This window comes from Schistocerca cancellata, chromosome 7 (genome assembly GCF_023864275.1).
Source record: "Schistocerca cancellata isolate TAMUIC-IGC-003103 chromosome 7, iqSchCanc2.1, whole genome shotgun sequence".
Lineage (NCBI taxonomy): Eukaryota > Metazoa > Arthropoda > Insecta > Orthoptera > Acrididae > Schistocerca > Schistocerca cancellata.
In genome coordinates this window covers 143,503,948-143,526,254 of record NC_064632.1, presented here as the reverse complement: position 1 = coordinate 143,526,254, position 22,307 = coordinate 143,503,948, and the positions used below count along the sequence as shown (strand labels likewise).

Sequence of the window (22,307 nt, the reverse complement as noted above, 5' to 3'; positions counted from 1 at the left end):
TTTAAATTTGTTTTTGTGTACTAAACATATTAAAAAACTGTAACCTATGTCCGTCCGAAGAGTTATTAGAGTACCGTGCAAACATTTGAAATAATTCATAAAAACTTGTCAATCTGTTTGCTAAAAACGTGGCTCGTTTATATAGTAAGTATATATTTATATTTTACGCGTATCGAAATGTTTGTAGCCTACCTCTACTAGCGCTTATTAGAGTATCGTGTAAAAATACGAAATTAATCGAGGTAGTACTTTTCCAGATTTTTGGTAACAACGTTGAAAGCGACTCGTCTTTATATAGCAGTATAGATGTGACCACTTTAAATTTTTCGGTATTATTGTACCTTAACAGTGATACGCGGTAGTATGGATCAGTTTCCTGAAGAGTTGACAGATATGCATCTCGTTAAGTGGTTCACAGAATGCAACGGAAGAACTGTACAACGTTGTATTGTTGCATCTGAGGGGTTTTGCATTACTCTGTCATTTATGCTGCACGTTTTGTTGGTTGCATATTACAGACTTGCTCATTGTTGTGAAGGTATTTTTACAGAGAATAAGGTAGAAAATACACATGTAGTACACTATTACTCGTTTAGAGCCACTGGACAGCGAGGGTCCCTTATACCATTTTAGAAATTATTCCAAAACAACCTTTGAAATTTGTCGGTATAGTTCTGTTTTACACTGCAATTGTCCATTTTCTATCCGATGTAGAAATGAATCTGTTGGCGTCATTACCCTGCCTTCTTTCCTTGCTGTATTCGATATCACTGTCTTGCAGAATCTTCTCCAATACATCGTTTCTATTCTGTCAAGTCATTCGTTCACTTTCTTTATTAACTGTCTACAGCAAATGACACTGCGCGTTTCACAAAACACTTTTACAATAGTTTCTTTGTAACTGTTGAGATGCTCTCATTCCCTAATGTTTGGTTTAGCTCCTTACTTATGACATTTTTCCTTATTTTATTCAGTATCCCTTCCTTAAGACATACTGCGGTATAACTAATGCCAATTGTTTTAACAGACCACAATCAGTCCCCATTTCAGTTCTGACTGTGGCTAAGATCGTTCTCCATTTATAGTAATATCGACGTCAGTACGAATTTGGACCATTCCTTTTCGTGCAAGAGATCTCATTTGCGGCAGCCATGATAGGACTTAATCGTTAACGTTCAAACTTGTTGCGGCGTTCTCCTGATCTCTTACAACACTCGGCTCTACACACCGTGAAGTCTCATATCTTAATTTTATGAAATAACGTCCCGAAGACCGACTTTAAGAAGGATATTGCCGACTGACGTACGCCACGCAGTAGTTAAAATTGCACATCGAAGATTTGGTGGCCATTTCCATTGTACAATACACAATTTTTAAAGGTAATAGGAATCGCACTTATTCCTTCATCCACACATTCGTAATATCAGAAACCAGTTTTAGTTCGATTACACAATATTTGTTGAACTTCACTGTGCAAAAAGTGACACAGTCGTAATAGCCAATAACAGACACTGTCGTGTCATCATTAAAATATACCATTAGTATGTTTCATGAAACAGACAAATTTAGGTATTACATGTTTACTACCGCTCCTGAGATTTGAAGATGCACAGATATTATGCAGTTACTTGTGAGTGATACAAATACGTAAAGCGGTAGCTACACGAGTCCAGAGTCCAGAATTTCGCGGATATGTTAACATCACGACTGGACCCCATAGACTTAGACATGAACCGCGATATTTACTTTACACGATTGCTCACCGGTCGCGGTCTGGCAGTTGTGGACTGTGGTTGGCTACTTAAAGACTGGCGTACAGGTATTTGATAATTTCGCAAACTAATTATTGTTTTGAAAGTCGGCTATATTAGATTTTTTTGTATTGCATCGACTGTAGGACTTAACTTGTTATCTGGTTTACGGAAAATGTTAAAACTATAAATATACAGGGTGTTACAAAAAGGTACGGCCAAACTTTCAGGAAACATTCCTCACACACAAATAAGGAAAAGATTTTATGTGGACATGTGTCCTGAAACGCTTAATTTGCATGTTAGAGCTCATTTTAGTTTCGTCAGTATGTACTGTACTTCCTCGATTCACCGCCAGTTGGCTCAATTGAAGAAAGGTAATGTTGACTTCGGTGCTTGTGTTGACATGCGACTCATTGCTCTACAGTACTAGCATCAAGCACATCAGTACGTAGCATCAACAGGTTAGTGTTCATCACGAACGTGGTTTTGCAGTCAGTGCAATGTTTACAAAGGCGGAGTTGGCAGATGCCCATTTGATGTATGGATTAGCACGGGGCAATAGCCGTGGCGCGGTACGTGTGTATCGAGACAGATTTCCAGAACGAAGGTGTCCCGACAGGAAGACGTTCGAAGCAATTGATTCTTAGGGAGCACGGAACATTCGAGCATATGACTCGCGACTGGAGAAGACCTAGAACTACGAGGACACCTGCAATGGAGGAGGCAATTCCTCGTGCAGTTGACAATAACCCTAATGTTAGCGCCAGAGAAGTTGCTGCTGTACAAGGTAACGTTGACCACATCACTGTATGGAGAGTGCTACGGGAGAACCAGTTGTTTCCGTACCATGTACAGCGTGTGCAGGCACTATCAGCAGCTGATTGGCCTCCACGGGTACACTTCTGCGAATGGTTCATGCAACAATGTGTCAATCCTCATTTCAGTGCAAATGTTCTCTTTACGGATGAGGCTTCATTCCAACGTGATCAAATTGTAAATTTTCACAATCAACATGTGTGGGCTGACGGGGATCCGCACGGAATTGTGAAATCACGTCATCAACACAGATTTTCTGTGTACGTTTGCGCAGGCATTGGTGATATCTTGATTGGGCCCCATGTTCTTCCACCTACGCTCAATGGTGCACGTTATCATGATTTCATACGCGATGCTGCTAGAACATGTGCCTATACAAGTACGACACAACATGTGGTTCATGCACGATGGAGCTCCTGCACATTTCAGTCGATGTGTTCGTACGCTTCCCAACAACAGATTCGGTGACCGATGGATTGGTAGAGGCGGACCAATTCCATGGCCTCCACGCTCTCCTGACCTTAACCCTCTTGACTTTCATTTATGGGGGCATTTGAAAGCTCTTGTCTACGCATCCCCGGTACCAAATGTAGAGACTCTTCTTGCTCGTATTGTGGACGGCTGTGATACAATACGCCATCCTCCAGGGTTGCATCAGCGCATCAGGGTTTCCATGCTGCGGAGGGTGGATGCATGTATTCTCGCTAACGGAGGACATTTTGAACATTTCCTGTAACAAAGTGTTTGAAGTCACGCTGGTACGTTCTGTTGCTGTGTGTTCCCATTCCATGATTAATGTGATTTGAAGGGAAGTAATAAAATGAGCTCTAACATGGAAAGTAAGCGTTTCCGGACACATGTCCACATAACATGCTTCCTTTCTTTGTGTGTGAGGAATGTTTGCTGAAAGTTTGCCCGTACCTTTTTGTAACACCCTGTATAAGTATGAGGATGGCATCCATATTGGAAATAATATTACATTGTGGTAAATTATCAAAAACCTTAATTATCGGCTAAGTTGTTTGGTGAGGAATGACATCTGACTAGGAAAAAAATTAGAGCAACAAACGTACGGTGTCGAAGTTCAGAATCCAACTAGCATTAGGCAGAATCTGCCGTGGAAAGCCCAAAAAAACTTAATCGTTAATTATTTCATGTAAAATGATATATACTGTTGTAAAGTGAGGTTCCCAGTCTTCATAATGGTATATGTCATATTATCAAAATACGCATATTAGCTCAAAATGTTTCCCTGTTGTGTGCTGTCGTAGAATTTTAATTAGACAGAAATTTTAATTAATGCTGTTCAGTTCAAACTATGTATCTCATTGGAATCAGTACGTCGAACTTAAACATTTGAATAGTAAGTTTAACTTTACCTAAATATTATTTTTACATATCCACCAGCACAGTACATTTCTTGTGGGTTACTATCTTGAAAATATTACGAAAAATCAGAAAAAAATGTGAAACTTCCTGTTGGATTAAAACTGTGTGCCGGACCGAGTCTCGAACTCGTTACTAGGAAGTTTCATATCAGCGCACACCCCACTGCAGAGTTAAAATATCATTATAGAAGAAAAAAGCGTTATTAGTGGCAGGAGAAGACGTATCATATGTAGAGATTTATAGCGTCCATACGTATTTAGCAGACAAAAGAATAGATATTATAATAGCCTATCCTATCTGGTGGTACTCGGCAAACAGTTATTGTAGTAGGTAATTTCTGAAATGAATTATAAGGCTGCAGTTTCCCTTCTGTCACTTTATTAGTCTGAGCGTATATTGCCTCTAGCCACTGCATTTCCATAAAAACAGAAATACCTAGTGTACTATAAATTGTCGGAAAAATCTTGCCGTTACTTGGCATTTACATTATTTCTCTCGTATGATACGCAATTTAAGGACCGAAGAAACGTAATGAAGACGCAGTCTGCCCATATAGTGTTAACTTCTCCATACCTTATTTCTATATAAAAACACGTTCCTTTGAAGTAAGTAATTCACGTAAGCTGGCCAGGGCAGAACTGAGGATTTAAGGTGGCGGCACTGAGTTTTATAATATTTTTCAGCAACCAGTGACTCATGTCGCCCTTGTAAGCCCAACTGGGGAGCTACTCGATTGAGAAGCAGCAGCTCCGGTCTCGTAAACTGACATACTGCCGGGAGAGCGGTGTGCTCACCACAAGCCCCTCCATAACCACATCCAGTGACGCCTGTGAGCTGAAGATGACATGGCAGCCGGTCGGTACCGATTAGGCTTCGTGTCCTGTTGGGGTGGAGTTTAGTTTCAGTGAGTCAAGCCAGAAGACGACTGTGTTTCATACATAGCGTTTCAGGCGGGTATGCAAGGCAAAGTTATCGATGACAATGGTTAAATGTAACTCGAATTAAAGACATATCTCTACAATATATTATAGTTTACATCTAGCTAGCTCTCATTGCCTGTGGGGATGACACCTGAAAAGTCAGAGAGACTCAAACATAAGCTCCATTAGCAGTGACTTCAGTACAGTCGTAATTCCTTGTGAGGAAACGGGCGAGTTGTGACGCCCTGGTAATATATGTTCGGAATTGGGGCGGCCGCACAGGACGTTAGTCAAAGCCGGGGCCCGGCACCAAACACGTGGTGCAAACGCTAGCCGGACGATAGGGGTAGCCCCAGCGCATGGTCCAGCCGCGTGGCTAGGAATTCCGCCGTGACGAGGACGGTTCTTTGTGTCGATGAAGGAGACACGCCAGGAGCGCCAACGATGGCGGACTATGTGAAGCCTTAATGGCACAACATTTCACAGTTCGTATAGAAATTAACACTAGCCAGATGAACCACGATACCTCAAAAATAAACATGTACACTACTATTATTTGCACGACGATTCTTATGGTGTAATCAGATTTTCAATATCTTTATTAGTTTAAAGTGTAGTATCAGACGGTAAATTATACAAGTAACACCCAGCAACGAATTTCCAAAATATAAACGCTTCATCCGATTTTGTCGATCGCCATGTCTTTAGAAAGCTATTAGTGTAAACCTAAATTGGTATTAATTACAGGCAAGTAACTTGAATAGTACATGAGTTATAGCAGGTCAAAGTGGACGATTACTATCGATCGCGTCAGGCCATAAGTACTCCACAGTTACACGAAACAACGGTAGCAGCTTTCTTATAAATATATTGATTCATCCATGTCTTTGTTAATATCCGATATATGCTATTCATGAAGAAATTAGTTAAACGTTTACTGTGTGTTAGTCATTAGGCTCCTGGCCCACATTTTCCTTCTTTTATTTTGATATATGTTTATTTAATTGTTTATGTATTTAATAATGTGTGTTAGGGCGTGTTTATGGTCCAGCCGTAGGAGTATTTATTTAATTTTAAGTAATTTAAATGTAAGTCCAGTACTTCGTATGTCTTTAAATATGTTTGTGAGTGGACGTTAGATTGAAGACATGGCGTGAGCGCTCTAGCCAATCACAGCACTCGTGAATGGGGAGACTGGATGGAAGCGAGTTCCGGCACGGAACACAGGAGTGAGCGCTGGACGTGGACGGAACAGCGCGACGCTCGGTCGCGGCGGAGACTTGTAGAGTGTGGAGCGGTTTTGCGCGTGGTCGCAGGAGATAGAAATACTTTGGAGTTCCGACTTGTGCACTTGTCAGATTTCCGTGGCTTCTATGGTGAAGACGTAGTGTGCGTTTAGAAGTAAATATCTCGAGAGTTGTGTTGTTACTCATAACTGATTACGTGCGGTAGGAATATATTGTTTCCCTGTTGTTGTTGTTGTTGTTGTTGTGGTATTCAGTCCTGAGACTGGTTTGATGCAACTCTCCATGCTACTCAATCCTGTGCAAGCTTCTTCATCTCCCAGTACCTACTGCAACCTATATCCTTCTGAATCTGCTTAGTGTATTCATCTCTTGGTCTCCCTCTACGATTTTTACCCTCTACGCTGCCCTCCTATACTAGATTGGTGATCCCTTGATGCCTCAGAACATGTCCTTCCAATCGATCCCTTTTTCTAGTCATGTTGTGCCACAAACTCCTCCTCTCCCCAATCCTATTCAACACCTCCTCATTAGTTATGAGATCTATTCATCTAAGCTTCAGCGTTCTTCTGTAGCACAACATTTCGAAAGCTTCTATTCTCTTCTTGTCTAAACTATTTATCATCCATGTTTCACTTCCATACATGGCTACACTCCATACAAATACTTTCAGAAACTACTTCCTGACACTTAAATCAATACTCGATGTTAACAAATTTCTCTTTCTCAGAAACGCTTTCCTTGCCATTGCCAGTCTACATTTTATATCCTCTCTACTTCGTCCATCATCAGTTATTTTGATCCCCAAATAGCAAAACTCCTTTACTAGTTTAAGTGTGTCATTTCCTAATCTAAGACCCTCAGCATCACCCGTCATAATTGGACTACATTCCATTATCCTCGTTTTGCTTTTTTTGACGTTCATCTTATATCCTCCCTTCAAGACACTATCCATTCCGTTCAACTGCTCTTCCAAGTCCTTTCCTGTCTCTGACAGATTTACAATGCCATCGGCGTACCTCAAAGCTTTTATTTCTTCCCCGTGGATTTTAATAACTACTCCGAATTTTTCTTTTGTTTCCTTCACTGCTTGCTCAATATACAGATTGAATAACATCGGGGAGAGGCTACAACCCTGTCTCACTCCCTTCCCAAACACTGCTTCCCTTTCATGCCCCTCAACTCCTATAACTGCCATCTGGTTTCTATACAAATTGTAAATAGCCTTTCGCTCCCTGTATTTTACCCCTGCCACCTTTAGAATGTGAAAGAGAGTATCCCAGTCAACATTGTCGAAAGTTTTCTCTAAGTCTCCAAATGCTAGAAACGTATTTTTCCTTTCCTTAATCTAGCTTCTAAGATAAGTCGTAGGGTCAGTGTTCAGATATTTCTACGGAATCCAAAATGATCTTCCCCTAGGTTGGCTTCTACTAGTTTTTCCATTCGTCTGTAAAGAATTGGCGTTAGTATTTTGCAGGCGTGACTTATTAAACTGATAGTTTGGTAATTTTCACACCTGTCAACACCTGCTTTCTTTGGGATTGGAATTATTATATTCTTCTTGATGTCTGAGGGTATTTCGCCTGTCTCATACACCTTGCTCACCAGATGGTAGAGTTTTGTCAGGACTGGCTCTCCCAAGGCCGTCAGTAGTTCCAATGGAATGTTGTCTACTCCCGGGGCCTTGTTTCGACTCCCTGTTACCCAACTTATATTTTATTTAATTGCTGGATCATCGACACCAATAAGTGGTTTACAGAAATATACCACGTTCTCAAAAGTACTTCTACTATCGTACTCATCATTTAAGGTCGTTAAGATAGTACCTGCGGATTTTATTTAATTGCAATCTTTGATTTATAAATTTATGTTACTTTCATAATTCGCAAATTCCGACTGATAAAAACCTTCGACCATTGGATTCGTGTGTGTATTCCTATCGTATACTGTAGGCTCAGCAGTATTTGGCCTGTAATGCGGCAACTAGGTATCCCAGCCCCTAGACAACGAATCCAGCCAAAACCATTAATATTGCATCGCTGAGTCGGAGGGTGCGTAGTTATTTTGAAAGCCAGCATCCTTTCACTCGGAAAATCCGATTTATGACAACCGTGCCAAGATTCGAATGTGGAACATGTCCTTAGGGCCGCCGGCACCTGCTGAGAATGACCCGAGCGGCACTCTGCGGTGTTGCAGGCGGTGTCGGGGCCGGCAGCGCGGGATGGCGGCCGGCTGTGCGGCAGCGGCCGCGAGATGACGGGGGCGGCGGGCCGCCCGCTGGTGGCGCTGGCGCTGGCGCTGGCGCTGCTGTCCGCCGGCGGCGGGGGCGGCGCGGGAGCGGAGACGCCGCCGCCGCCGCTGTGCCCGCCCGCCGCCGCCACCTCCTCCTGCTCCTGCTACAACTTCGAGGACGGCCTCTACCTGGAGTGCCCGGCCGCCAACGCCACCTCGCTGCGCCACGTGCTCGCGCTCGTCGCCGCCCCCGTGCAGTCACTCAACGTCTACGACCTCGACCGCTCCGTCTCTTCCGTGAGTGACTTCATTTTCCATTTGATATTACGAGGACTATCCACAAAGTACATTACGTTTTGGAATTAAAAATAAATAAAGTATTGAATTTTTTTTATTATAGACAGATGAAAGCTACACTTAAAAACTACTTTTCTACATAGTTGCCATTTAAATTAGGGCACTTATCGTAGCGATGGACGAGCTTGGAAATTCCTTCGTCGTAAAATTCGGCCGCCTGCGCCTTCAACCACGTGGTTACCACTTCTTGAAGCTGTGCGTCGTCATCAAAAGGCTGCATAGCCAACCACTTCTTCATTGCTGGGAATAAGTGGAAGTCGCTCGGTGCCAGGTCGGGACTGTACGGCGGATGAGGATACAACTCCCACTTAAAAGATTCGAGAACTTCACGGGTGGCATTTGCCGTGTGGGCCCGGGCGTTGTCGTGAATCAGCAAGATCTTTAAGCCCAACTTTTCCCTGCGCTTGTTTTGTATTGCTCTTCTGAGGTTGTGCAGGGTTTGGCAATACCTTTGAGAGTTTATTGTAGTGCCTCTTTCCACGAAATCCACAAAAATCACACCTTTTCTGTCCCAAAAGGCAGTCGCCATCACCTTCCTCGACGACATTGTCTGCATGCATTTCTTGGGATTTTGGGGGGGGGGTAATTTGTGTGCCCCCACGGCATTCACTGCAATTTTGTCTCGCAGTTCACATGCTTAACCCATGTTTCGTCACCAGTAACGATACGATCGATTAATGGGTCGCCATATTTCTCGTAAGCGTCCAAAAACGTTAACGCTGCTGCTATTCGCTGATTTTGTGAATCTCTGTCAAGATTTTTGGTATCCATCTTGCACAAAACTTGTGGTAACCAAGCTTTTCCGTAATGATTTCGTGCAACAAACTTCGTGAAAGTTGTGGAATACTCATAGACAGTTCCGTTATTGTGAAATTACGGTTTTCACGGACCACGGCATCGACTTTTTCGACAATTTCGGCAGTCACTATGCAGGGTCTTCCACTTCGCTCTTCGTCGTGAACGTTAGTTTGGCCATTTTAAAATTTTATGACCCATTGACGCACTCCACTTTCAGTGATTATGTTGTCCCCATACACTTCACAAAGCTGCCGATAGATTTCTATCGGTGTACAGTTTTTTGCAGTCAGAAACCTTATTACAGCACGCACTTCACACTTCGCGGCATTTTCGCTTAACGCTGACATTTCAAACTGTCACAATAACTCAACGGAGTACAGCACGAACCATGTGTCTGAATAGTTTACATCTACAATTAAGAACTGCAACACCTTTTTTCTCGGCCAATTTTGGTTGAAAATATGCTGAAAATAATGTGGGACCTCGAGGAATAATACCGCTTCACTCTCTCTAGTTTCACGAAGATCAGATAGATTGCGATGCTATACGAAGGCTTCAAAATGGCTTCTGTAATGGAAGTGCGTACCAACCTTCGACCATAGGTACTAGTAGACTGGCCTTGCTGTGCAGAAGCTATAGGGCTGGTGTGGCTCCAACGTAAACCACGTCACTGTTGGAAAAACGTGGCGGGATTTCAAATCAACGGTCTGCCATCCTATGTTTGTATCGTATTTTACCCACATTTCTCAACTGACTGCCAAACGCTTCCAACAAAAATTACTTTTTTATTTGCGAAAAATTATGTCAGAACTACATTTGCTCCTGGATTTCTTCACAGTACCATTTATAAAATCTAACAAATACATCGAACGCCCCTTTGGTGGGCACCGGGACGAAATTACTGTAACCTATCAATTAAAGTCAAATGTCGATAAAAATCTTTTAAACAGTAAGCGTGGGCTCGTGTCAAAACTTTAAACACTGGATTCGCCGCGTTTTGAGCTCTAGTCACTTATAAAAGGAAATGGGATATGGGAATTATGTCAACTATAGGTGCCAAAATTGTCTACTTTGGGAGCAGGTCCATTTTAGAGTATCAATTTTAGGTGCACTTAAAAGGGTCAGTTCCTACTATTTTTACAAAAGTGTAAACTATCAGTTTAAGAAAATAATATTTTAGATGGAAGATGAGACTCTGAATTTTCATAAAATTATTTTGGAATCTACATTTATTTAATAGTATTAGAAGGTGGAAAAAAATTCTCTTCATGTGTCTATTACAGGTGCTCTTACCTTATTATAATCTCACTTGTATATACAAAAAGGCGCATATGTGCAGTTGGTTTAAAGTTTTTCCGTTTCAGGGCCTGTATCCAAAGCTGCCTTCGGTTTTCATCCTTAGGCAACCTATGAGTAGGAACGAGAAACAGTTATACTTACTTCTGTAACCGAATTATCACAGAAACTTTCCAAAATGTAATATGAGGCTGACTTTAGAGGCATCACTTTCAACACTTAAATTTACGTGTTACTTATTTCAAGTGTAAAAAACATCTAAAAGTCACTTCAGCAGGTTTCAATAAACGCATCTGTACTATCATAGAAACACAAGTGAAATGTAATGCCATTTCCCCCGACAAAATGCTGAGTACAATCATAAGCGCAACGCGAAACAACCATGTTTTGCCAACATTCACGTGACTTATGCCCAGAGATGTTGGAGCCACGAAAATGACGTCAGGGCCAGTCTATTATATTTATGGTCGAAGGTACCAACCAGGAAGCTTTGTTTTGACGGCAAACAAGAGAACTGCAGATATTTCTAGACCCTTGCAGAATGTCTACAGAGTCCTGGCAGTGAGCAAAAGCAATTAGTCGTAGGGCGTGTTATGACGACGACGAACGAATCGTCGCCAATGTGAATGACAGGTGTCCAATGCTAACTAGAAACCTACAAATCTCTTCTTTGCATATGTATCAGGTTTTTCAGTGAAGTCGATAAGGAGCTGGCTGCATGGATTGGGTGTACAACGACTAAAATATTTAGAAGTCGTTGGTAAGAAATTATACATTGTACTTAACTGGTGGTACAGGAGTCTTCGTAGTCAGGAGGAACATAATTGCAAACAGAGAGCTATAGAAGCACCACATAGGCCATACATTAACTAAGCGCCTTGTTACAGGTTGCTTCCTATCAGCTGAAGCCTATACTACTTTCCTACTTGACGTCCCGAGCAAGAGTGGACCAGGGCTCGCTAGAGGTTTGTTACAAGCCTCGGAGCGGCGCTAGCGGCGACCGACTTGCTGGTCCAACGATACTAATACGGACCGCGGTCGATAACTGCAACGCCTAACAAGCGTCGTATCGAACGTTGATACCACAGGGCAGGGCGCCTGTCATAATCGCAGCAATTTAGAGCAAACCTGTCCGATTTCACGAGTACCGGCCCTCAATTTTGGAACGTGCGGGCACTCTGATTCGAGGTGATTAAGGGAACACTATCGCCACACTCCAAAACTTAACGTCTCTGTTGGTAGTTCGGATAAACTTCTGCACCAGTTGAAATACTCAAAAGTGTGCACCCCCCGGATTCTCGCCGCTTAACAGAATACCATAAAGAGCAACGGAGGACCATCTGTGAGAAATTCCTTAAGAATGATCGTGACAATTTTTTACCGAACATCATCATTGACGATGAAACATGCCTTCAAACCGGAAACAAAACGGCAGTCGAAAAAAAAATTTCAAAGTCGCACCCTCAACCGGTAAAGTCAATTCGATTGTCTCCTGAGACGCTGAAGTTGTTATTCTGTTTGATGCCCTCCCTCACGGGGTAAAGATCAACTCTGAAGTTTATAGCGCTACCTTCAGTAAAGGAAGAAACAGCTTCAGCGTGTTTCTCTCCAGAAAACTGCAAACGAATTTCTTACTCCGTGGTAATGCCAGGCCTCACCCATGTCTGCGCAAACGAGAGGAACTAACAAAACTTCATTGGACTGTTCTTCCTCATTCACGCTACAGTCCGGACTTGGCATCTTCAGACTTCCATCTGTTTGGTGCAGTCAAGGATGCACTCCACGAGAAGCAGTATGTTGATGATAGGAAGGTTATTAATGCAGCAGACGTCGGCTACGACGACGACCTGTAGAGTGCTATGGTGCGGGTATAAGGCGTAAGGCCGTCCCATCGAACAGCGAGAATAGTGTTTTCCAGCCAAGAGAATACACTAAAGAGCCAAAGAAACAAGTACACCTGCCTAAAATCTTGTAGGGCTAGAATTTTGATAATTATGTGTATGGACTCGACTAATGTCTGAAGTAGTACTGGAGGAAATTGACACCATTAATCCTGCAGGGCTGTCCATAAATTCGTAAGAGTATGAGTGGGTGGAGATCTCTTCTGAACAACACGTTGCAAGGCGTCCCAGATATGGTCAATAGTGTTCATGTCTTGGCAATTTGGTGGCCAGCGGAAGTGTTTAAACTCAGAAGAGTGTTCCTGGAGCCACTCTGTAGCAATAATGGACCTGCAAGGTGTCGCATTATCCTGCTGTAATCGCCCAAGTCTGTCGGAATGCACAATGGGCATGAATGGATGCAGGTGAACAGACAGGATGCTTACGTACTTGTCACCTGCCAAAGTCGTATGTATCAGGCGTCCCATATCACTCCAACTGCACACGTCTCGCACCATTACAGAACCTCTAGAAACTCGAAGAGTGCTCTGCTGACATGCAGGATCCATAGATTCATGAGGTTTTCTCCATACGCGTACACGTCCACCCGCTCGATACAATATGAAACGGGACTAATCCGGAAAGGTAACGTGTTTCCAGTAATAAACAGTGCAATGTGGGTGATGACGGGCCCAGGCGAGGCAATAGTGCTTTGTGTCGTGGAGTCATCAGGGGTACACGAATGGGCCTTCGGCTCCGAAAGCCCATATCGATGATGTTTCGGTGAATGGTTCGCATGCTGACACTTGTTGATGGCCCAGCTATTTGTGGAAGAGTTGCACTTCCGTCATGTTGGACGATTCTCTTCAGTCAACTTTGATGCCGTTTGTTCAGGGCCTTTTACCGGCCGCAGCGTTGTCGGACATTTGATGTTTTACCGGATTCCTGATATTCACGGAGACTCGTGAAATGGTAGTACGGGAAAATCCCCACTTCATCGCTGCCTCGAAGAGGCAGTGTCACATCGGTCGCGCGCCGACTATAACACCATGTTCAAACTCACTTGAATCTTGATAACCTGCCATTGCAGCAGCAGCAACCGATGTAATAACTGTGCCAGACACTTGTTGTTTTATATAGACGTTGCCGACCGCAGCGCCGTATTCTGCTTGTTTACATATCTGTGTATTTGAATACGCATGGCTGTATCAGTTTCTTTGGCGACTCGTGTAGTATGGTGTATTGAAATACAGAATAAAACCAACCTGTTTTCAGAAAAATATGTGTTGCGTAATTTATTGAATGCGCCTCATAATCTAAGGCATCTTGAGGTATGTGTCGGAGGGTACTACGGTTTTCCTACCTTTCCTCTTCCACTAAAGATGAGCTTTCGCATGAGATCTAATTTCTCTTATTGTCTCGTCGTCGTCATTTCGGGAGATGCATTTCTGAAGAAGTAATAGGTTGCTCGAGTCTTTTTTGGAACATAGGCTATCGGAATAATTTCCCCAATAGATGTGCAGGGCTTCTCGTAATGCATCTACTGCAGAAGTGTGTTGAGCATCTCAGTTACATTCTCGAGGATACTGAACAATCCGTTGACAAAGCTCGTCCCTCCTCGCTATATCATCTCCATGTGTTTCATTAATCGGTGATAATGATCACCGACTTATGCAATACTGAAGAATTGATCGAACTGCTGTTTTGTAAGCCTTTATCGGACATTCTTTACATGTAATTGATGTCTTTTAAAACTCCGCCTTATGCAGAATACGATGTATCTATTTATCCTGGAAAGTTTTCACAGCTATGTATCATCTCCTGTGGGTCCCGATTTATTTCTGTAAAATATCATGCGAGTCTTCATGATCATTTTTACTAACCTTAAGCCTGAAAAATTATTACATTTGCATTTTGTATAATCTCTTTAGATTGCGCTAGTAGAATTGTGCTACTCGGGATAGTTGAATTTTAAAATTCGAAATCTTTTTATACTTTGATACCGTTTTGACAGCATATCGCCTGCAAGGTACTCTGGAAGAAAGTTTCTTACTTTTTAAATAGTTTTTCCAAATCAGTGTTAGTCAATGTAGTTCTTCCATTTTCTACCAATTCGAGCAGAAAATCCATTGAGACGCAGAACTTGACCAAAATGTAAGTGCAGTGACATACGCAAACACTTCTCAATAAAAAGTATTTTTTCAGAACTGTATAATCCGTACGAAACCTGTTTGGTATTTCATGCACCTACGAACACTCAAAGTATTTTAACCTCAAATGAAGAATATGCAATCCCATTCAGAAAGATTTTTCTAAGTACTGCATCCGTCTTCTACCGATCTTCAGTACTTATTTCCTTTGTACACAGTGCACCCCATATTGCTGGTGCCGCCACACTTCCTTGTTAACTCATTATAAATATCAGATACGGCAAGTTAACTGACGGCTTCGGAAGAAAACTATTAAAAGAAAACTACAGGAAACTGTTGTGTAAAACTTCATACACAATACATATGTTTTTGGATGGGATCCGCCTTTAGCAAAACACAAAAAATGGTTCAAATGGCCCTGAGCACTATGCGACTTAACTGCTAAGGGCATCAGTCCCCTAGAACTTAGAACTAATTAAACCTAACTAACCTAAGGACATCACACACATCCATGCCCGAGGCAGGATTCGAACCTGCGACCGTAGCGGTAGCGCGGTTCCAGACTGTAGCGCCGAGAACCGCTCGGCCAGCGAAACACAATTTTGTTTTCTATCGCAAACATGTTTCACTGCAATTGCAGCATCATCAGTGGGCTTTTATTTTATGGCTATTGAAGATAAAGAATATTCTTCACTGTTTGTATACATGTCAATATTAGTTTTTAAAATCGCAACTAAAGATTCAAACGGTAAAGAATACTCTTTATCTTCTACGTCCACAAAATAAAATCCCACTGATGATGCTGAAACTGCCGTGAAACATGTTTGGGGGAAGAAAAACTGTGTTTGACTAAAAGCGGACGTCATCCAGAAACATACGTATTCTTAAAGCTAACACGGAAAAAAGAGCTTCAGCCCCAAGATAATTATTTGTACACAATGGTAAGGATAGGTGGGCTGCAAAGTGGTACAGAAATTGTAGAAATGCTGGGCAGAAGCTGAAGTAATTGGCTCACAAGCTGACACAACAAACAGAAGATTTACTTAACTCGTATTTCTCCAAGTGTACGAACATTCATTACAAATAGTGCTGCAAGTAATAGAGCTCAGCTATCAAAGTCAAAGAGCTAGAGGCTCTTTGTACTAGAGCACGACCGTTGGAGTCGGATCAATGAATAGGCGGCATCTGTGAAGCGTAACGTAGCGAAGTGTCTCCAAGCACTAATGGGCTGAGTGGATGCAGCTGACGGCTTATAGCGCGGCGGCAGAGTGCGCTCGTAATCCACAGCCGCTGGAGTCATGTCTCAGCATGCACGCAATTTTTGGTCCGCTGGGTCCCGCACGAACGCTAGTGTCGTCAGACGGCAACTTGCAAGTCCCACGTGTTGTGCGGTGTCGACACATGATATCACATTGTAACCTCCCCCTCACTTATCGACCTTAATGACAGTGAAACATTAAACCGCGTGTACCTAATGGAAATTTGGGAAAAGCAAGCGTCACCGAATTTAATCTGTCGGTCAAGAGGGAGGAAGGGGTTACATCTAAATGGAAGGAAAAATGCAAATGAAACAGGTGGAAATTAATTTTGAAAAGGGGTAAAGTTAATAAAGAAAGTGAATGTGCGGCCGTTACGTTAACAATTAATTAGCGGTAATTAGATATTTGAGATTTGGGGGAAATTACGGTCGCCAGTCCTATGGACAATTACTATAGTAACTGAAAAAGAAAGGTTATTACACATATAATTAGCACTAGAAGCGTGGCAACTGAAGGTTGACACGTGTAGTGTGAAAACTGAATGTTTGTCAGAAGTAGAAAATTTCGCTACACTCTGACTTAATTTAGCAAAAGAATTAATAAAACCGGAAACTTGAAAGTTAATTTAGTGACTGAAATTAATAGTGAGCTTTGTTTCTGAAGCACATCGAAATTCAGTAAAATACGGTTAGTCTTGGGCTACGTCAAAAATCATTTCAAAAGCTACTTGAATCTACGCAATTTAGAAATAAGAGATTTAACTTTGAACTTAAATTAAATGATTCTGAACAATTAACAATAGTAAAATTTAGTACGTACCAAGCTGAGCTGCAGTCACAGGTAAGCTAAACTACGGTAACAAAACTCGCACTCTTAATTTGTGCTTGTGTAGTCTAAATATTGTAGCCAGCTATGAATACATTAACTGAACTTTGAAATTAAAGCAGTGAAATGGAATGATATTACTTTAATGCTGGAGTTTGAATTTCAACGACACTCGGGTTCATTCCGGAAAAGGAAGGGACCCTGCTTGGTAATGCAATTGGGACAATGAGCAACAAAGGTTCATGCTACGTTGCTGTAATTTAGTGAGAAAAATTTAACAGTTTGAAAAGCTGAGGTCTGCCATACAGTTCTACAACTTTACGTGCTACTAGTCTTCCTTGTTGGTTGATTGACGGTTTGAAGTCGTCGATCGAGGAGGTGGCGACAGTTACTCATTATCGGCCGTCGCTGTTGCAGAAGCTGGATGTCGGCGCGCCTTCTTCTCGACACGGTCTCCAGCCGATACGGGCTCTTGATGTGTGCCAGCTAACGCTTCCCGTCCGCGACACCGTGTCAGAAACTGTCATAGCAATTCGAGTGCAATTACATGCTGCCAAACCCCGAAAGCGCGGCAACTCGCGGGAGCGTCACACAACACACCTACTCCACTGCCCTCCTCCAGCCAGTCTCCCCTCTGCCCGCGCTCCACGCGACAGAGTTAACACTCCCAAAAATCCTAAACACTTTGGTTCTCCACACGACCTATCGATGTATTCGTTCGATAGCATGGTTTTCCCTAGGCCAGACCCAGCGTATAAATACAAATAATATTCACAAAACAAACCAATTATATATCGACATAAATGCATATATATACAAATAGTAAAACAATTACAATATACAAAGACACAGAAATGTTATATCTTCAGGTAATAAAATAAGGAAAAAAATTTGCAGTGCAATAGATGGAAGTAGGATTGCCGTAAGCTTATTGACAACAGTGCATCCTAATTTAAGTTATACAATATAGCACTGAAGATGGTCACTCAGTGACAGAAAATCGATTTTGCGATAGTAAAAAATATACGACCAATGCTGTCTCTTTTTTCAAGTATACCTGTTATCTGGTCGTAGTGCACAGGACAACATGGAGTCGCCAATCAATGAATTTCCGGCATTACAACATCTCCCCCTCCACACCTCCTCATAGTCGTCGTGTTGTGCAGATGAGCGAACGACGACAGATGGGAGGGCTGGATGCTGATGGCTATGAGGAGGCGGGCGTCGCAACTGAGTCTGTTTCTTAGCTTCCGCCTACATACTGGCATATACTCTGAGGAAAGGAAAGCCAGCCTCAAAACTGGACGAGGGTGCGCAACCGCGTTCAGAGACGGAGCAAACGAAGACGGAGGCATCTCGGCAGTTGCAGAGGGACGCGATGCTGCACGTGGGTCACCCACTGGGAAGAGGGCTCCATCCCCAGAAAATGGTGGCTGTCGAGACGACGACGACGACCACGTAACGGCGTCGACCTCCATTGGCTCTGGGACCGCCGTTGATGGCAAGAGTACCGTGGGAGCCGGTTGCAGCAAAGGCTGATGCGTCCATGATGGTAGTCAATCTGAAGCCACAAACTCTGTGATAGGTCCATTCATTTCACTTGGGCGAATTTGATTCTGGTGACGTTGCAACAAACCTATGGGTCTCTGCAGAATAAACGTAGAACATCCAAGAAAACGTATGATGGTGCCTCGCTCCCAGTGCCTCTGTCCGCGGTACAATTTGCAAAAGACTGAATCGTTAATGTCTGTCTGGGTCGAGCCAGCGCCGCCTGCCATAGCGGGTGCAGCAAGGTGTAGTGGCGCCGTCCATGCCCGCGATGGCTGGGAGTTACGGGAAGGTAAGTATAGTAACAGTTCTTGGTTGCTCTCACGAGGTAGAGGCACGTGATTTGTCCATCCGTTGCATAAATGTCAGTCCAAAGAGTTCTGCTTCGCCACTGGATTGTGGGTGGAACGATGCGCACGTGATGTAATTGATGCCAGAGGCGGTGCTAAACTGTTTAGTCTCGATGGCAACAAACTGAGATCCGTTGTCAGCTACAATTATTTCAGGCAATTACTCGAGGCAAGAGATTGACGAAGCCTGGATTGTGGAACGAGCTGTGTAGAGTGCATTGGAACTTTTTTGACGGCTCCCTAACCCAAGGTCCTCGGCGGTACTTTTGGGGCAGCCACCACAAATTGTATAAAACGTGGGTAGTGACGAGGATGGAGCTATGTCTGTTGGCCGAAGAATAATTAATGATAAAAATTGCGCCAGCTGTAATGAAGAGATAATTTATCTTTATTTCTGACGAAACGTGCACCAGCAATACAAGTCCAAGTAATATCCAAGAGTAATCCGTGTACTGAGCCTAGTCGAATACAGTAGCAAATATCACAGTGCAATGGCTCCGCTATGAACTCCACGAAATGCTAGCAATAGACAATCGACAATAGACTATCCGTCTCGGGGCTAGCGCTCCTCTTTACATGCAAAATGCAGAGAGCGCTGCGGACCCGAGCTCAGTCACGGCGCGACCTCTTCCGTCGGCGGTAACGCCCTGAGAGGCCGACGGCCGCGACAGTAACTGTGGCCAGCGATGTCCCAGTGAAGGCGCGCGTGCGCGAGTTGGTCGGTTGGTTGAGTCCGTGGATACAACAGGAACTACGAAGGGAAATTTGGTGAAAGCATCAACGACGATCAGCCAACGTGTATTCCAGTAAACACCCTTAAAATCAAAGTGCAAACGTTCCTAAGATGCTTAAGGGTTGAACCGTTCAAAGAACTGCTGAGGCAGAGCTGTCTGACAGTCTGCACAGGCTTGGCACTAACAAGGGAACCTCCCCATCGCACCCCCCCTCAGATTTAGTTATAAGTTGGTACAGTGGATAGGCCTTGAAAAACTGAACACATATCAATCGAGAAAATAGGAAGAAGTTGTGTGGAACAGCGAAAAAAATTAGTAAAATATACAAACTGAGTAGTCCATGCGCAAGATATACATCAAGGAGAACGTAAGCTCAGGAGCGCCGTGGTCCCGTGGTTAGCGTGAGTAGCTGCAAAACGAGAGATCCTTGGTTCAAGTCTTCCCTCGAGTGAAAATTTTACTTTCTTTATTTTCCCAAAGTTATGATCTGTCCGTTCGTTCACTGACGTCTCTGTTCACTGGAATAAGTTTAGTGTCTGTGTTTTGCGACCGCACCGCAAAACCGTGCGATTAGTAGACGAAAGGACGTGCCTCTCCAATGGGAACCGAAAACATTTGATCGCAAGGTCATACGTCAACCGATTCCTCCACGGGAAAACACGTCTGATATATTCTATACGACACTGGTGACGGCATGTGCGTCACATGACAGGAATATGTTGTCGACCCACCTAACTTGTACACTTGGCGAATGGGTAAAAAGATTCTTCTACCTTGCCCGACTTAGGTTTTCTTGTGGATGTGATAATCACTCCCAAAAAAGTGGTAAAAACATAAGAGTTTGTCACATAAACTGAAAATAAAAAATTAAAGTTTTCACTCCAGGGAAGTCTTTAACCTAGGACCTCTCGTTCCGTAGCTGCTCTCGCTAACCACGGGACCATGGTGCTCCTTGACTCCGAGTGTCCTTGATGTTGCTTATCTCCGCATGGACTACTCAGTTTGTATATTTTACCAATTTTTTTCATAGTTCTACATAATTTCTTCCTATTTTCTCGATTGATCTGTGTTCAGTTTTTCAAGGCCTATCCACTGTGCCAACTTATAACTAAATCTGAGGGGGGTGCGATGGGGAGGTTCCCTTGTGAGAACTCAACTGTTCCTTCTGCGTAACCAGAATGTGCCAGCTGCAGTGATACGTTGCGCCAGCTGCTGTGAGACGTTGCGCCAGCTGCTTGGTACTAACGACGTCCCATTGACCGTGGAGTAGCGAACGAAGCACGTCAGGCTAAAGAGTACACGGATCCACAACTCGTGACTGGCCATTACACCTGTGTGTGCGACGCAAAATGATACCTTGATGACCTGCAAGGACGTGCCGTCCGCCAAAATATCGGCGGACCATAGAAATAAGGATCTGCTTGACTGGACAAGGCCCACTAGTGCGGGTTGTAATAAAATCTGCAAATCAGGATTCACTGCTGCAGCCTCGTCAATTTTCCTGTTAGCAAGCGGAAAGCTATGCAAAGCATATGCGTTTTGTTAATCAGTGTAGCATCAGGAAGCAGAGGGCTTATCGAATGCGGCGTCTGGGCCAACAAGGAGGCGAGAAATAACACCTTTATTGGCATGCTTAGAAGTTGGCTGATATAGAATCTCACAATGGTAATTTGACAAGAGACGAGGTCACCGTTCAGCTTCAAGGTTGTGCAAGTTGGGACTGACTGAGAGGCTAAGCAAAGACTGCAGAGATTTATGATTAGTCACCAAGTAAAATTTTCTTCCAAAAAAGTACTTGTGAAATGTAAAGACAGCATAGACAACGGCGGGAGCCTCCTTTTGAATCGGCAAATAATTACACTGAGTTTTTTTCAACAACTTCAAAGCAAACACAGTCGGCCTATAAACTGAAAAAAATTATGTGACAAAACAGCACTAATACCGCAAAAGGAAACACCCACAACCAAGAGCAAAGATTTGGCTCGATCAAAAATGAAGAAGGCGTCGATCACTAGGGAAAATTTCTTCACCTTATAGAAAGCAGAATGGCGCTCTTAAGACTAAACAAAAGGAACTTTGTTCCTTCACAAGCGATACAAGGGAGCTGCTATTTGAGTAGCGTTAATAATACACCGGATGTAATACGTGAATTATGTTAACACAGACTGCATTCCCTCACATTGCGTGGGGGTGGAAGGTCACGGATTGCAAGCAAATGTGATTGGAATGGGTCAACATCTTGTTGGGAGTGGAAGGTCACGGATAGCAAGCAAATGTGATTGCAATGGGTCAACTCCTTGTTGGGATTGGAAGGTCACGGATAGCAAGCAAATGTGATTGCAGTGGGTCAACACCTTGTTGGGGTGGCAGGTCACGGATAGCAAGCAAATGTGATTGCAATGGGTCAACACCCAGACATGTCTTAAGTACTCAGGTCAGTTACATTTGAGGTCAGCAGCAGAACACCTGAAACAGAGTGCGAAGACTGCTGATGTGTTCTTGAAAATTGTGACCTGAGACGGCAGTGTCATGTAAATAATCTCACCAAAAGGAACTTTTTCTGGCAGCTGCTCGACAATGAGCTGAAATGCGGCAGGTACGGAAGCACTGCCGAACGGTAATTTCAAAAATTCAAAGAGGCCCTGATGACAGTTAATGACAAAGACCTCTTGCCACTGCTCATCCAGAGGAATCTGCAAGTAAGCTTCGCGCGAACCGATTTTGGAAAAGTAATGACAGGCACCCAATTTATCCA

The 22,307-nt window shown here is 43.3% G+C and overlaps 1 protein-coding gene across 1 annotated transcript in view; it reads left to right on the top strand.

Moving 5' to 3' along the window:
• The window catches only part of LOC126092670 (protein artichoke), a 187,831-nt gene that overhangs the window by 10,106 nt on the left and 155,418 nt on the right, over positions 1 to 22,307 (top strand). Inside the window, exons 2-3 of the mRNA XM_049908391.1 lie at positions 8,320 to 8,454; positions 8,488 to 8,652. Coding sequence (XP_049764348.1) covers positions 8,320 to 8,454; positions 8,488 to 8,652 — 300 coding nt within the window. The remainder of the gene's footprint in view (positions 1 to 8,319; positions 8,455 to 8,487; positions 8,653 to 22,307) is intronic.